General features: G+C 34.0%; 1 protein-coding gene across 1 annotated transcript in view; it reads right to left on the bottom strand.

Moving 5' to 3' along the window:
• Positions 1-16,237, bottom strand: part of LOC129000603 (homeobox protein aristaless-like) — a 126,337-nt gene extending 110,100 nt beyond the window's left edge. The window contains exon 1 of the mRNA XM_054427565.1: positions 16,111-16,237. Coding sequence (XP_054283540.1) covers positions 16,111-16,237 — 127 coding nt within the window. The remainder of the gene's footprint in view (positions 1-16,110) is intronic.
• Positions 16,238-16,692: the final 455 nt, after the last annotated feature.

Below are 16,692 nucleotides of genomic sequence, written 5' to 3'. Positions count from 1 at the left end.
TTTCAGGCAACCCGTCATGTCGAACACCTCACAAACTCGCACCGACTTGTGTACTTATGCAAATCTCGTGTGATTAATTCCAAGACTTTGGCATAACGGTATACCATCACCAGACATCGCTACGTCACCGGACTTATCAGGGAAATAACGAGCACTCCTGATAGACCAATTTTGGGCCCGGAACTGACAAGCGACAATTAGGCTAATCTTGGTAATTAGCTGTAATGTCATGTATCGGCCAAACACTTATCAGGAGATAGCGGTGACCTTTAGCGGGAGTCACCCTGGTGTTTTGGCGGTTTGGTTAGTTCGTTAATCTATTTAAAAACTCTTGCAAAACTTATGGCAGCTAGTATTTTGAAAATATTTGTATTAAATAGGTTAAAAATTGACATTAAACTTTTCTTGTGGAGATTTAACATGGGGCAAAATGTTTAAGCAGTTTAATATGTGCAGGTTGTATTTGTATTTTGAGAATATTTATGTTAATTGGGTTAAAAATTGAAATTAAACTTTTCTTATGGAGATATACGATAGTGCCAAATTTGCTAACGACAGCCACCCTGACCGTACTACTGGACCGATTTACACGCGGGTTGTACCAAAAGAAAGGTTATTTTTCCTATATGTGCAGGTTTTATTTGTATTTTGGAAATATTTATGTAAATTGGGTTGAAAATGGAAATTCAACTTTTCTTTTAAAGATTTAACATGGGACTAATGCTATATATTAATAGACAAGCTTGTTTATTGAAAACCTTTTTTCTCAGCTCCTGTGCTTCGGAGGGAAACTCTACGCATACTGTCAGATATACGGTATGTTCTGCCTGTAGATGTGCAGAACCCCTTTATAAATTAAAATAGGCTAAAAAAAAGCACAAAAAATGAATTTTAAATAAAAAAAAACGTCTTATGGGTTGCCATGATGACGACAAAATAACAAACAAAATATAAACAGAAAACCAAAACAAATGGAAGAAATTCCAATCATATGTTTTATTTACAGCGTGGGGTGAAAATAGAGAAGTTTGCACAATACATAGTTTTGGTCGAGTTTTCGACCACGGGGTGAGCTCTAGATGATTATCCTACTAATATTATAAATGAGAAAGTTTGGATGTATGGGTATGTATGTTTGTTAAAAGTAAACGCGAAAAATACTGGTCGGATTGGTCTGAAATTTAGGGTGATGATAGCTCACATTCCCGATTAACATATCGGCATGTTCTTATCTCAAAAATCCTTTCGGGCTCCGCCCCAGTGGCTCTGGAGTTTCCCATGTTAACCTTATGAGTACTCATATTTAAATGGAATTAAAGAATTTAGTCAGCTGTTGCAACTAAAAGGGTTGGTTCTATGATATGCAAAAGCATTAAAAGTTATAAGATTTACCAACAGCACAATTATATTTTTTGCAATATTATGATAACAACTAATTTGAAGTAAGCAGCATCAAAAAAGCTGTGATACACTATGAGAACTGTCAAAGTAGGATTGTTTACAGTAATGTTTATGTTTTTAATTTAATATATAATTTGTGATATTGTGTGAATGTTTGATAATTCACTTTTTTATGTTTAGGTGCAGTGGTAGAACAGAATGGCTGTGGTAGACGTGCAATACTATACTGTATATACTATAGAATACCGTAAATATAAAGAACCAAATTCTCTTAAGCCTTATCCTCCCCCATTGCAAACGCAAAGCTAGAGTATAACTGCAATAAGCTTTTTATACTTATATAGGCCAATCCCGTACGAAGAACGGGTACTCTGCTAGTTTTAAATATATTTCCTTATGTAATTCGTAAGATTTTTGTTCTTCAAGTATCCAAAAAAACAAAAACATATCTTTGGTACTACGAGAAGTTGTTTGTATATACTATACTATACTATCTTATGAAATGGCGACCATACTATGTAGGTATTTTAAGCCAAGTATGAATGGAGATGAGTGTAGGATAAGCGACCTCATCCAGCACTGGTTTAGCATTAGCGCGCAGGTCGTTTTCTAAGCGGCCAAACTATAGTAACTCTCCCTACAATAAACTTGTACTTTACAAGTCTGAACTTTTCTTTTAAAGAAAGGAAAAGTGGTATTCGAGTGAATCAGCGATACGTACGATATGAAAAGATTGTAGATTACTAAAACGCAATGCAACTATATTTTTATACATATTTCAACTCTGTACACAACATTTAAATATCAACTTGTTATGTTCAAATTAAAACACAATGTTGTATAATACTTTTACAATCATATAGTTGTTTGCTATCCCAATAAATACTACCCGATGATAGACCAAGAAAAAAAACTTCTCCTTGCCCAAAGTGCGTACTTTATGCTATACATTCTTTTAGACAACCATCATGCGTGAACTGAAAATGAACCATCCATCACGAAGTGTCCAAATAACCGACTAAAACTGATGAGTCAACTGACTGATTCACTTTTCTAACTTTATCCCTTAATCCGATTATTCCTGCGTTCGACGTAAGATGAAAATCTCGAGCGAATCGCTCACAAACCTATTAGTAAGCTAGCAGATACACTATCTGGCGACAAGGTGTAGGAATGTCCGGCAAAGTGCTTTTAAAATAGCACAAATACATCGTGTCCTACAAGCCCGTGTCTTGGGTGTTCATTGTTTAGTATCTCGGGTTACCTAATTGTGATTAACGAGAAATGGGTTTTTATTTCGGAGAAACTTCGAGCCATTAGAAAGTCAGATAAGAGGAGTCGTGAGGTTTTACCAATAGCGCCTAACTGAGCGTGTGTTGTTATGAAATATGTAGCGGGACCAATATGTCTTGAAATTCTCTTCTGAGAAACGGATTGTTAAAAGCATCACGCGTTGTTTTCTAATGTGGTGCAAGATTTATTGTAAATGTGTTATTTGTTTTGATTTAGGGGATAAAGTGTATCATTTCGTCCTAGATTCTCTCTGACATGTCAAATCTTCTATATACAGTATAAAGCCAAAAGTACCCATGAACTTTTGAGAAAACTACAAGTCACACCCCATAAACCATATACTTAAAATGTTCGTCATGACGAGAAACCTTGCGCAAAATTATCCATTATTTCATAAATTGCCCTATAAGGTCGTAATTGCTTTCCAAAGGGAACTTTCCATTTACCTAATGTTAAAAACACATCAGCTGTTATTATTTGTTTGAATTACCATTACTGTATTCTGCTTTGTTTATTTCAGCTTAACTTAACCAATCAATAGTTTTATTAATACTTATGTAGTAAACGGGGTGGAGCCCGTGGGTAACAGCTAGTAAGGAATAAAGTCTAAGTGGCTAATTACATATGGTAAAAATTATGGATTCCCGTTTGATAACAATAGCTTTTTGGATTACACCATATCGAACTATAAACTCTGGAATATAAAAGCATAATATGCCTTTTTCGTGTTAATTCACTTCTAGTTTCATCTCATGATTCACACTCTACATTTTATTACTATTTTAATTGGATTACCTTTACATTGCATTAATGACACTTTATAGCTTAATCTTAGAGGTCTTTTAGTTCTGTTTTGCACTGTTTTGTTGTTATGATCAAACTTTTTAATAGAAAAAAAATGTATAGGCCTAGTATAATCAATAAAACTGCTTTGTATAAAACACTTAAATTATTATTGTTCAATATATTTGTTCTAGTCTCTTCTAAATACGACGATTTGAAAATCTTAGAACTTTTGCGACAACTTGCTTACAAAGTTTAAACATGATAAAGATAAAATATACAAACTTTTTAATTATTTATGAGTACTGCTAGCAAATAGTCAGTATAATTTTTTCCTATGACAATACTGTTGACTAGTTTAAAAGTTTCACTAAAAGGCGCATTTTATTTCGAGGAGGAATAAAAAATATCATGATATTTCAGTCCCCGGACTGGGGCTGTTTTAGGACCAGGTCCTCTACAGCGAGTACCCTACGTGTACTGTACGGTATTGTACTTTACCCATGCTTAGCAAAGTGGAGAGTGCGCAGTAGAAAATAACGTGGCTCTTAAAATCTACTAAAGTAAACAATTGCACAACTCTCTTTGACTATAGAAACTCTACTGTACAACTTGGTTTAATGAAATACTGTCTAGTTAAACACACTTTTATAATGGAGTGAAGACGGATTAGTATTTTTTACAAGTATCTGCCTCAAAACTTCATACGTCCACGAGGCGTAGCCAGAAGGGATTTTAATGACAGGTATAACTTTTGTGCTGTGTTCACGATCTACCTTTTGTGTAACATTTCAGACCAGTAAGTTTGGTTATTTTTAGTTTACCTGTACTTATATACATAATTCAATGCATTATCATAATATAATAGGTAGAGGGTATATACATATGACGAAAATATATTGAATTTCTCAACTGTATAAGCAATCTCATAAGTTATTCTGTGGAAATACTAAACTCAGCATTATACCAGTTATACCATAGCAGTCAGTGCTTTGCTTACTGTACGCTGCCGTGGTTCTGTTTCGGCACATTGACTATGGTTTACGCTGGGGTCCTCGCGTTAAACGATTATCAAGTGGAAGACACGATAATAAGATTCTGGAGCGTGATTCGTCCAGACACATCACACCCTCAGAAACATAAATTGTTTCTGATGAGTGTTCTGGGGTTGCATCGAGGGGTGATTAAACGTGATTACGAAAATATTTCCTTGGTGTGAATTATGCTGTGTAAATGACTTGGGCTGGTAGATTTGAAAATTTAATTTGAAAGTTAATGATCTGTTTTCTCTAGTTATATAAACATTGGTTTCTCTCTACGTATACTAAATCGATACCGTTATCCTATGTTTGTTCCTAGTGAACACAAACACTATTGAACTGACCTTGCTGAAATTGGTGAAATTTTACATAAAAGTATACAAGTTCGATAATTTAAGAAAATACAAAATAGTATGTTCAGTTCAAGGGAGAAGATACATGAGAGTTGAAAGTGTATATTTTTCTTCTGACAAAAACATTGAAAGTTATTATACTTTGCATTGAATGATAGTTTCCTGAGATATTGTATCTTGTCATTTACAATCCAATGTTTTATTTGATTTTATTATTTGTAGTTATTAGTTATTAGAATTTAAGTTTATTGGTTTTAAATGTTTTATTTCTAATTAAATATCCTATTTTTCATTTAGTTGTGCATAGAAACATCTGTATTTTCTTGAATCTTAACTGAAGATTTTTATATATTTTTTTTGCTTAAACATAAGAGCAAATTAAAAAAATCTTCAGTTCAGATTCAATATTAAGTCCAGATGTTTCTATGCACAGAAAAGATTTGAAGTTATAATACTGCACCAATAATTATGAAACAAGATTTATTTTAATTTTAATAAGTTCAGTAGTGACACTAATATTTTAGGATTATCCATAAACAAACCAATACTAACAACAACTTCAAACTATCTAATCTTTCCAAACATTCTAAACATCGAATCTGTCGAAGCCTCGCATCACGCAGGGTTTCCTTTGAGCGGGAACGGTCCAGACCCTGGGGCGGATAGGCCAGGTAATGTTAATGGGTCGGTAGCCATCGGACATAAATCATCGGTCTGAGGCTGTGTATCTCGACTAATTGAATTTACAACGTCACGACGACCTTGAAACCCGGGCTGAGGCGCCTGTAAATATAACCTACAGATAACATACGTCAGTGGAGTTCCGTCTCGAACCTTCATAAAGTGAATCGGTCAATTCACGCTTCAATAGTGATTAAAAATCAATTGTACAAGAAAACTTCATGTAAAAAATTTCAAAAGTTTGAGGTTTTCTGGTGGTCTGTACTTTTTGGGGGGGGGGGGTAAAAATGTTTTCACGCACACAGGGGGGGGGTAATGGGAAACATGTTGCTCTTCTTATTCTCTCCTTTGGAAAGACTTTGAGTCGTTTGATTGGTCGTCGATTAAAAAATGTTGTATTTTTTAAGTTAGTCATATTTACTTGAGCTACTTCGTAAAACAGTTCTTGTACTGAGAGACGCTCGGAAAAATAGGAATTTGTATTTATTTATTTGATACAGTGCAGATCAGTAATATAACAATTTGTTACTTCTAAATCGTAATAAAGAGTATGTATATGGAGATACGAATATTAACCAATGGTTCAATACCAATCATTGTCGAACAAGACGACACTGTTTGTGAACATTGTCGAAACTCCTCACGAATAGATAAAATAGCGAAAGTGTAGTTTCCCAAAGCCTAAAAGATATTGCAATTCTTCGGCACAGGTTTTTAATCTCTTAAAATATTTAATTGTTTCAGAAAAAGGTCGATGTTTTGGAAAGTCACTCCCAAAAAAATTGAAGCAGCAGGTGCGGATCATCATCGTAATCGTCTTGGCGATGTTTAAAAAACCTTAGGAGTAACATGACTTGCTAACTTTTGATTATTAGCTTGATGGAAGATCTTGTGCAAGAAACTCGGGTGTTTCAAAAGTGTGTCAGCTCAAAACAGCAACACAATGATGCGATTATTTACGTTTGTTGAATTTTCAAAACGGAAATCGGTTTTGAAAAGCACAGTCATTGTTGTGTGAAGTAGTTTGAGGATGGTTTGGAGGTTGGAGTTGATTCGGGAATTGGTATAGCGGTATATTTTTCGTCTCCAGTTGATAATCTCAGTTCAAATTTAGTTTATAATTTAAACTATAAGTTTCTTATATTTTTTTCGTAAGTCATACATTTACGTGAGCCTGGGTTATATAAGATTTTGTAAGTAGAGATATTACTTTACAAAATGTAATAAATAATTAAGCTGTTCTTACAAAATGCTGTAATTTTGTTATCGTTCTAAAGAAATTTCCAATTAGTTGAACGAAGTACGGTAAGTTTGTACTGTTAAAAATATATTTTCTTTAACAATTATATGTTTTTTATTACATTTATTTAACAAAACTAGTTTAAACTATTGTTTGGTTATAAGTTTTTTTCGAGCAAATATTGACCACCATGTCTTCCTCGCCAAAAAATTAACTCTCTGAAAACAACCAAACTCCTCATCCGGTGTATTTCAAGTTTTCCTCAAACAAAGCAAAGCTTAGCCACCACGTCAATTCATTCCAAATCATCAGCTGTTTACGACGGTTCCTCGAGCAAAGCTTGGTCTTCTTCACTAAAAACAATTATTCAGGACAATTATTCGACTCTTTAGTTGTTAGCTAAGATTTCCTCAAACAAAACTGGGTCACAAAGGTCGGTCTCGCCAAAACAATTACTCCCAACAACTACCTAACTCCTCAGCGGGTCTCTCAAGTTTCCCTCGAGCAAAGCTTGGCCACCACGTCCTCCTCGACAAAAACAATCAACTCCAACTCATCAGCTGTTTACATCGTTTCCTCAAGCAAGGTTTGGTCAACTCACCCTCCTCGCCAAAACCAATTACTCATGAATATTACCCAACTCTTTCGTAGTTTTTTTTTTAACTTTTTCTCAAACAAAGCTTGGTCACCAGGGTCTATCTCGCCCAAACAATTACTCTCCAACAACTACCTAACTAAGTAGGTTTCTCTCAAGATTTCCTCAAGCAAAGCTTGGTCACCAGGGTCTATCACACCAAAACAATTACTCCCCAACAACAACTTAACTCCTCAGTCGGTTTCTCTCAAGTTTTCCTCGAGCAAAGCTTGGCCACCTCCTCACCAAAACAATTACTACTGACGATTGCCCAACTGTGTTCTCACTGGTATGCTAATGTTTGTCACTCAGTTCATTAACATTAGCCGTAATTGAGCGTCGGCCGTTTGTAATTGTCTGCTTACGTCACTCTGGCCACGCCCCTGTCTTTGTTCTGGCCAATCTCTGGTTTTAATTAGTCTCATTTGCTGCCCCATTGTCTACAGCTATGTTATACTGATATGGCCGCGTTCTGTTACAGTAGTGTAACTCAGTAATTCTGATTGCTCCTTGCGTGATTGCTTAGGTGTCTTGGTGTTTATGTGGTCAAGATAATGAACTAGGAATAAACTAAAGATATTAAATCGTTTACAAGTACAGTAATTGGAAATTTTCCATTTATTTATTACTGTTGCAAATGTAGTGTATACTCAGATGTGTAAACATGATACCGACACAATTTGAAACGAATGAAAATTGTAACTTCATTGGACTGGTGTGAAACCAAATAAGTGTTTTCCAGAACAAAGAAGTGTAACTAAATCATTTAATTTTCAAAAACTGACACAAGTTTACTGAATATGGATATAGTTTCTTCGTGAAACCCCCCACTTTCATCCACTGTACTCGAATCTCTCCATAGACCACAAAACCACCATAGAAGACCACAAAAATAACATTCGAAGACAATCCTTGACAAGAATCGAAATTATCAAGATTTTATAATGGAACGCATACTCAAGTAGACAACATTTTTTACGATTTTACCCTCTATGAAATTCGTTCCAACAACTTCTCTTTGCATTTATATCCCTTCACAACAAAAACAATTGCAAAATCGTCTGCGGAAAACTAAAACTTCACTCTCCATTTCGATACCACGAGAACCCTCCACTGACAAATTGAAACTCAACGAGATCCACGATACGTTGACTTCATGATGCACCACTTCCCTCCGGTTAATTAAAAGTTAATGTCTGGTTAATTTGTGGAGGAGCAATAAGCGACTTGGTCACGTCAGACCACCTAGGAGTGCACAATTAACATGTCCTGCGCAGCACGGTAGCCAGCGGTAACTACCAATACCGCGTAATAGAGGTATTGGATATGGTAATGGTAATGGTACAGTGATGAGCAAAATGGTAGCTAACATGATTACCATTTGGGTAACGTGATTACCAAATTTTGCCACATTTATTACCTGCCACTGAGATAATACAAGCAGTCGCCTGATAGGGAACGCGTTATTATCTTCGTATTTGTATACATCGAATTTGTGTGCTCCTAAATGTGTTAGTAGTGACTTTTAACAACCCATGTAGGATATGATCTGCAAAAACTTGGTACGTGCTTGAAAACAGTCCTTAAGGGTCGAAACTAGGAGAATTTACGACCCACGTAAACAACGTAAAAGGAGTATTACCATTGTTTAAATGGAGAAAAGTCGTCATTCATTTGGAAAAGAAGACATTTCTCTGTTGATATTTATCCAATCTCAACAAATAAGGTATCATTGAAAACAACATCAAATGTACTACCTTTTTTGTCACTTGCAATTTTTTCGTTAAGTTAACGGTTTTCGTGAGGTTTGGCATCAAATATTTTAAATGGCTGCCATTTTGAAGCGGTTAATGGTGTTTTAGTATAATTTTAAACAAAGATAAGCCTTGATAAAATTAACATTTCTGCACAATCTCACTCTCTATTTCAAACGGTTTAGGAGTTGTTAATATTTTTGTAAAAAACACATAAATGCCGACAGTCGGTAAACTAGACACCACAGACCCATGTTCCTATGGTGAAATGTGTTTGTCTCGACCTAAGCAATAACGCTATATACATGTGTCCAGAGAGTTACGGGACACCCTGTATATTTAAGTCAGATATTTATATCCTGCATAACATTTATTCCTACGACACTAGAAGTACAGTAGTAGAAATGTCCATGTTGATTAATATTGAAGTTAGGTTAGCTAAGACGTGTTAGTGTTAGACTTTTTAATAATTTTACTTTAGATATAAGATGTTTGTCTTTTACTGGTTGAAAAAAAGTCATTCCCTTCTGCTAGTCAACAAGCCTTCCTATTGTATTAAGTAGTATCATGGAAGTTGTTTGAGTCTGTGATACTTTTTATTTTTTTCCATCCGACTTGTGTTTGTTACATAGTTTTCTGTACATCAATTGCATCTTATTTTTATTTCGAATTTCAACCGTTACAAAAGTTTTCTCTAACTACTCTAAGTATTTTGCCTTAAGCTTTCGGCTATTAATGTTATTTTTCATAAAAATAACCTTTATAAATAATATAAGATTTTCCTTCAAGCTGCAAAAAATAAATACTGTTATAGCTTTATTTCTGGTGCTGAACAGGTGTATTAAGTAATATTTATTTAGTAGTGTTTAAGGAATAATGTACTAATATAAAATTAATTATTACATCCAGCACATTCAAAATATAAAAACGAAACATTTCTAAAACTCTGCCTAAAATATGATTGAATCTGTTACAAAAAATATCAACTATATCGTAATTGATTACAACAGTATACCTCGGATTCTATGTTAATACTAATTAAGCTACGTCTAAGTAACAACCATTGCATTCAGTGTTTCTCACACGCAGCAAACCTATTAATTAGCAAGTTTATTGGATTATTTAATATTAGTTTAGTCAAACAGATAATTAATTTGCAGATTAAATTGATTAATTGCAGATAAGATTATTATCAATTGCAGATCCCAGTAAATAGCGTTTCCCAACACGCACAACTACTTTGATATTTTACAGCACTTCTACAAAACACAGACGTTAGTGATTTTCAAATATTTACTTACCAATTAAAAATACCAGCCCCGTAGCACTAATTGTAAGAACGTTTTCAAGGCTTCGTCTAATTGGAGTTTTTACATGAAACCAATATTTCCGTTGTAATAACAGTAATAAACTCTTTTTGCGGTTTGTTAGCTGAGCAAATAAGATATTAAGAGGATGCAATTTTAGAAATTATAGGATTTTGGAGCAAGGGGCAATTATAAATACCGGTTCTAACAAATAGAATTAAACGATAGTCTTTAAGACGTCCTTGACTCGGGATCAAACACTTTATGTGAGATGAAGTCATCAAGTGTATAAGAAATTGAAAATAAACAACGACGAGATGAATTGTCCGTAATAATACCTTCTATTTGGAAAGTTTTATTATTTATTTAAATGTGACAAGAAATAAAGCAGCTTTGAGTTATTCTGAAAGTTTATTTTGATCCATTTACATCTGGTTTGTTGTAATTTTAAATTGATAACGTGTCTATAACAATGTCCCCATAAAGTATCTAACGTCTATCATTGCAAGGTAAAAAAAACACTTTTTAATCAATTAATTGTCAAAAAACGAAATGTGAAATGTTTCTAAGACGATGATAATGAGGGGGAAGTTTAAAAGTAAAGGAAGAGAGATGAAGTTTCTTTAGGGATTCAATATGCAGAGTTGTATGGTTCTAAGTCTAAAATCTACAAATATACGATACATTGCTTTAGTTATTTTGTATATTGACGTAGTCTATACAATATTGTATAATTTCTGTACATAGTTTTTTTTAGTTAAGATTTACAGGGAGAAGTTGCAGGTCTAAGCCTATTTTTCTCTTAACAATAATTTTTATGACGAGTGGAATGTTTTATTAATTATTAATTCTATATTTACAACTGCACCAAGTAAGGTCATCTAGTATTTTAACATCCTGTGGTATTTATTAAATGTTATTGGATGCTTTACAACAAGGTAAATAATCAATTTTAAATTTATATATAATTTCGAATCTTAATAAAAAATCCTGCTGAAGATAAAATTTGAATTATTAAATTTGACATATTCTTTGCTTTCTCTCAAATCTTCTATGTCTAAATTAATAATTAAATTTTCATTGTATTTCATTTCATAAAAACCCCCAAAGAAAATTATATTCATTCAACATTATTTCCAATTCAAAAATGTATCTTTTGTATATTTACGATTATTTTATCTAAAGTAATCTACAAATAACATTGACTTTGGAATCCTTAACTAACCACGATATTGTTTGAGATGGCCTTGAACTGCTGTTTAAATCTTCACACTAAAAACCACACAATTATATACTAATTATGATAATGAGGACTAATTGAACACAGGATAATGTATTTTAATTGGGTTTTACCATCTTATCGTTATTTATCAAACTACTAGTTTGCATACTATCTGTAGTTTTGGTTAGTTAGAGGTCTTATTTTTACTAATTTGTGTTTATTTTAACAACCAATTATTATTTTAAATTGACACATTCCCAATGGTTGCACGCAACTGTTGTATTTTAGTTTTGACTAATTTGATTAATTTTGCAAAAAATGTCAAAGTTGCTCAAATCCAAGTTTATATTCCTATTTATAGCTGTATGAACTTTTTTAGTCGGTAAAAACGTCTGTACAATGAATGTATAGGGAAAGTGCAATATACTTCAGTTATTAAAAATACAGTGTGTAAATTAAGTATAGAAACAAATGTGTATTTTTCAAACCGAAATAGACAGAAATATTCTGTTTGTGGCATTGATTTGTAACAAAGGATCCGCAATTTTTATATAAAAATATGGGGGGTGACTTATTTTTTGCCAATAACAACCCCTATTGAGTGACCCCTAATTTTGAAGGGTTTGTCAAGACATAATTAATGATGCAAACCTGAAGTCGATATGTCACCCCTAGCCAAAATTGCAGGCATTTAACAACTTGAATTGGTGAAATGGGTTCTTTTCGCCCACTCAAATTTTTTAATACATGCCATTTTGGGTAGGGGTGACACCGACGTCAGGTTTGCATAATTGATTATGTCTTGACAAACCCTTCAAAATGAGTGGTCACTCAATAGGGGTTGTTATTGGCAAAAAATAAGTCACCCCCATATTTTTATATAAAAATTGCGGATCCTTTGTTACAAATCAATGCCACAAACAGAATATTTCTATCTATTTCGGTTCAAAATATACACATTTGTTTGAAAAAATAAGTCACCCCTAACCCCTACCCTGGTTAGGGGGGTTCAAAAATATTTTTCATGTGTAAAATTGCGGATCATTTTTTAACAATCAATGTCATAAACAGAATATTTATCTTTTTTGGTTTAAAAAATACAGATTTGTTTCAATACTTAATTTACACACTGTATATAGGCTAGCTTCAGTATAGTAAAATACACTTTTACAAACCTCATGCGATAAAACTGCTCAATAATAAGAAGTGCCGCATTTATTGAAATAGGGCTGTTCCTTTAATTGTTTTATTTAATTGATCTTTAAAAATAATTAATAGAGTATGTTACAAAAGTAATTAACATAAACGATTTACTTACAAAATTATAATTTTATTTACACGCGTTTTACATTGTGCAAGAAATTTAACACTTTGAAATTTTTTACCTACGTCGTTGTTTAACAGGTTTAGTCAAAAATTATCTATAATCGCCAATTTTTGCGTGAATTCATGCAGCTTTAAAATTCTTGAACACCATTATACATAAATACCCAAAAGCTATGTTTCCATCGCTATATGTACAGTCTAGTATAAAAGAGAAATACAGTGTTAAAACCAAATTTTTATCCTCTTTTTGCTGTGACGTTCTACACAACTTTATTCCTCTAAAATGATCCTTGGTAGACCATTATATCATACTTGCCCAAACAACTTACTTTATAGAATACATACTTAAATATACTCTGCAATTTTAGTTTCTATAAATGTAAAGGGACTAAAATCTTTATATTCGTAAAAACTCACAGCTGCTAAATGTTTCATCCATTTTCCTTCATAAGTTTTGAATTTATAAATTTGTAAAAAAATATTCAATATAGCTTACAAAGGAAGGCAAAATAAGGGCACCTGCATTTCCATTGCATTAAAACCTAACAACAATTTGGTACGGTGGTGTAGCCAGCAGTACTACTACTGTCTGCTGTGGTATAGCTATATACTCGGACTGTACTTCAGTACTTCAACTCTTGCTAGCGACTTACGAGTTATGTCATTGCTCTCTTATTTAGTATAATTAAAGTCGTAATTCTAACCGGGTTTGTCCACTAATTGAATTTTCACGTAGCAACTACAAATGTAATGAGGCTAGAAGTGCTGGTAGATGGTAGATGCGGGTACAGGTGTGGAAAACACTTGGAAACGCCGCAAAACGTAGGAGTTGTGATCGTTAAAATATAGTGGCAATAACCCTAACGTGTACCGGGTTCGATACTGGTGTAGCACAAAAATTTAGGGTTGGGGTGGATTTATTTATTTAAGAGTGTTTTTGAATACCCACGAAATTCCACTGCTGGAGACACAAACAAAATTCGAAATAATAACAAAAATTTTGTCGTTAAAAGAGCAACATTTTTAAAACTCCTTTTGTTATGTTTGACCAACTTTGATATTAATGTCGTTGATTAAAAGTCTAACGAAAAAGTTTCTCAAAAGAAATCCAGTTTTTTAATGGGAACCAACGATAAATTAAAATGATTCTTTTAGACCAAGCGCAAAAGTTTTCGACCCTACCACTTTAATCGTTAAGAACCTAACACATAGCGGTAGCACATGTACAGGAGTTGTTTTAAATTATGCAGTTAATAACAGTTATCTTTATGTGTGGGGTCGACATACCTTACAACTAGAGATAATTGATAGCCAAAATTGCTTTGACATACGTCCATATGTGTAATTATAATAATTCGAAGAAACTATAGAAATTGGGTTTTGCGGTTAAAAATAAATAAAGGCTACAGAAAAAAAGATAATTTGGGTTCAATTATCAATTAAAGTTGTCTTTATATAAATGTACGAACGAAAATAAACAATTTTATGTCGTAGGAATACGTATATTCTACATAGTTGGAAGTGAATTTCATAGAAAATTAATAATGTAAATTTTATAGACAACAGACAAATTATTACTTGGTCTTATGTGATCGTTGATTAATGGCTACATTGAATTTTCAATGTAGGCTATTGTTGGTTAAATGTTATCTTTAAAATCTTTGACGAATGTTTAAATTTGTATTTATTTATTTGCCAGACGAACCATTGCATAATAAGTTCATATACAACTTGTAAGCTGACAGTAATAAAATTTAATTAGTAACAACGATGCAATAACAATATATCAAGATGGCAGGTAATTATCATAACAATATTTTATTAGTTACCTATACAAATTGTACTATTTATATTAGCAATTTTTTTAAATTATACTAGCAGCCTGCGTCACTTTGTGACTCTAAAATCCGTGATATATTTTATATATAGTTGATAAGGGTGAAAATGATTAATTCTCATCATATCCCTATTATTTGCATTGCGAGTCCTATTATTTTAATTGCTTGCGCGATCTCTTTGAGGTATCCAAGTAGGTTCGTTTTAAATGCACATTGCTTAGCACTTTTCCTATTATTGGGGACGGGAAGACGATGTTCATTTTGCTGTATGTTGGAGGCGAGGTGTCCCACAGAAATGTGTGTTCATACTATTTATGTGCAATTTACTAAATCACATCTAATGCTTGGTTTCAACGACAACAGAGACGTTAAGAGCAATATAACGGACGTTTTTAAACTATAAATGTGTACAACTATCCTATTCTGTCCACATAAGGCATTAACATCTCTTTGATGAAATAAACAGTTTATGTGGGTAACTAACTAATTGATCACGATAACAAAAAAAAAAATTAAATACCTCGCTTCCGAATGTAACTCCAAACTTCGATGACAAAACAAATTAAATTCCAGTTGTATCTGTACGAAAGAAGACCAAAACCACGAACTATTTACATATTACAACATCAGTCAGCTGTTTAGTAGTGCAGGTGCATGACTGCGACTGTGTCTATGCGTTTTCGTACCATTCACACCACAGTTCAACACTCGAAATTTACACCGGAGACTGTGTCTTCCAGACACTTATGAGCTAACTGTCCTCCAGCGAAAATTTTGGAAAAGGATGAGAGCTACAAATAGGGTTATGTTTACTCTAGAAAAATGAGGCAATTACCATGAGGAGCCTTCAAGCGTCGAACACCTAAATAATTATAATAATACGGATCATTCGAAGCTTTTGTATGTTTACAAGTAGATTTTTTCCAAAGCCGTTTGAAAGCTATAGCTAGATCCTAGATTATACTAATCTTTTTCAGCCAATTGGCATTGTTCTTCTGGGGATGATAATAGGAAACTTCGAACCCCCCCTTTTTTCTTCAATTCAAAATTGACACGAGACAAGTGTGCAGCTGCCTATCTTCTTGTATACCTTCATCTTATCAGTTTATCATGCAGCTATGTCATGCACGATTAATAATTTTTCCTAGCATTCAACATCAAATTGAAATATTTCAGTGTCTCTTCGGTGTACTAAGCTGAATTACAATAACTTCTGATCCAATTACTCAAGAACTCACCGGGTTTCTTAGCCAACTCCGAGTCTTCCTCGACCTCCACGAGACTCCTGATGGAGAAGACACTCTTGGCGGCCCTTGGCTTGCCCGAAGGCGTCGCAACGTCGGGTCGACGCGTGGTCAGGTCCATGGTCACAGGTCAAAGGTCAGTTATAGTACATGACACAGAAGCTCACAGACACTCACTCTAGACGACGACCGCGACACACTGAGCTCCCCCTGCCCCTTCCAGACTGATTAAATCGAAAGGTGTGACGAACACCAATCAGACACCGCCTCCCCCCGCCCCCCCGCCACGCCCCTCAACAACAAAATGGCGGTGATGCTCCCGCGGCATTAATTGATTGGCCCGACCGGCGCTGATTAGAACCATTGTGTATCCTGTGATTCCGACGATTAGCTGGCATGAGTCGGTTTGGTTTTTGGAAATGCAAATTAACCAGTCATCGTGTTTAACGAATCGCGTTCTGGTTTCGATTGATGCAAAGGCTATGCTTGATCGTCTCTTTTGGTCGTCGATTTTATAGCCTACTGATGTGGGACGGAGTTAAACGATAAAGAGAAAAGAGTTGCATGATTTCATTC

Source organism: Macrosteles quadrilineatus, unplaced genomic scaffold (genome assembly GCF_028750875.1).
Source record: "Macrosteles quadrilineatus isolate MER2022 unplaced genomic scaffold, UCM_ALF_1.0 Scaffold_8__2_contigs__length_117827958, whole genome shotgun sequence".
In the NCBI taxonomy this organism is placed as follows: Eukaryota; Metazoa; Arthropoda; class Insecta; order Hemiptera; family Cicadellidae; genus Macrosteles; species Macrosteles quadrilineatus.
This window is presented reverse-complemented; position numbering and strand designations above follow the sequence as displayed.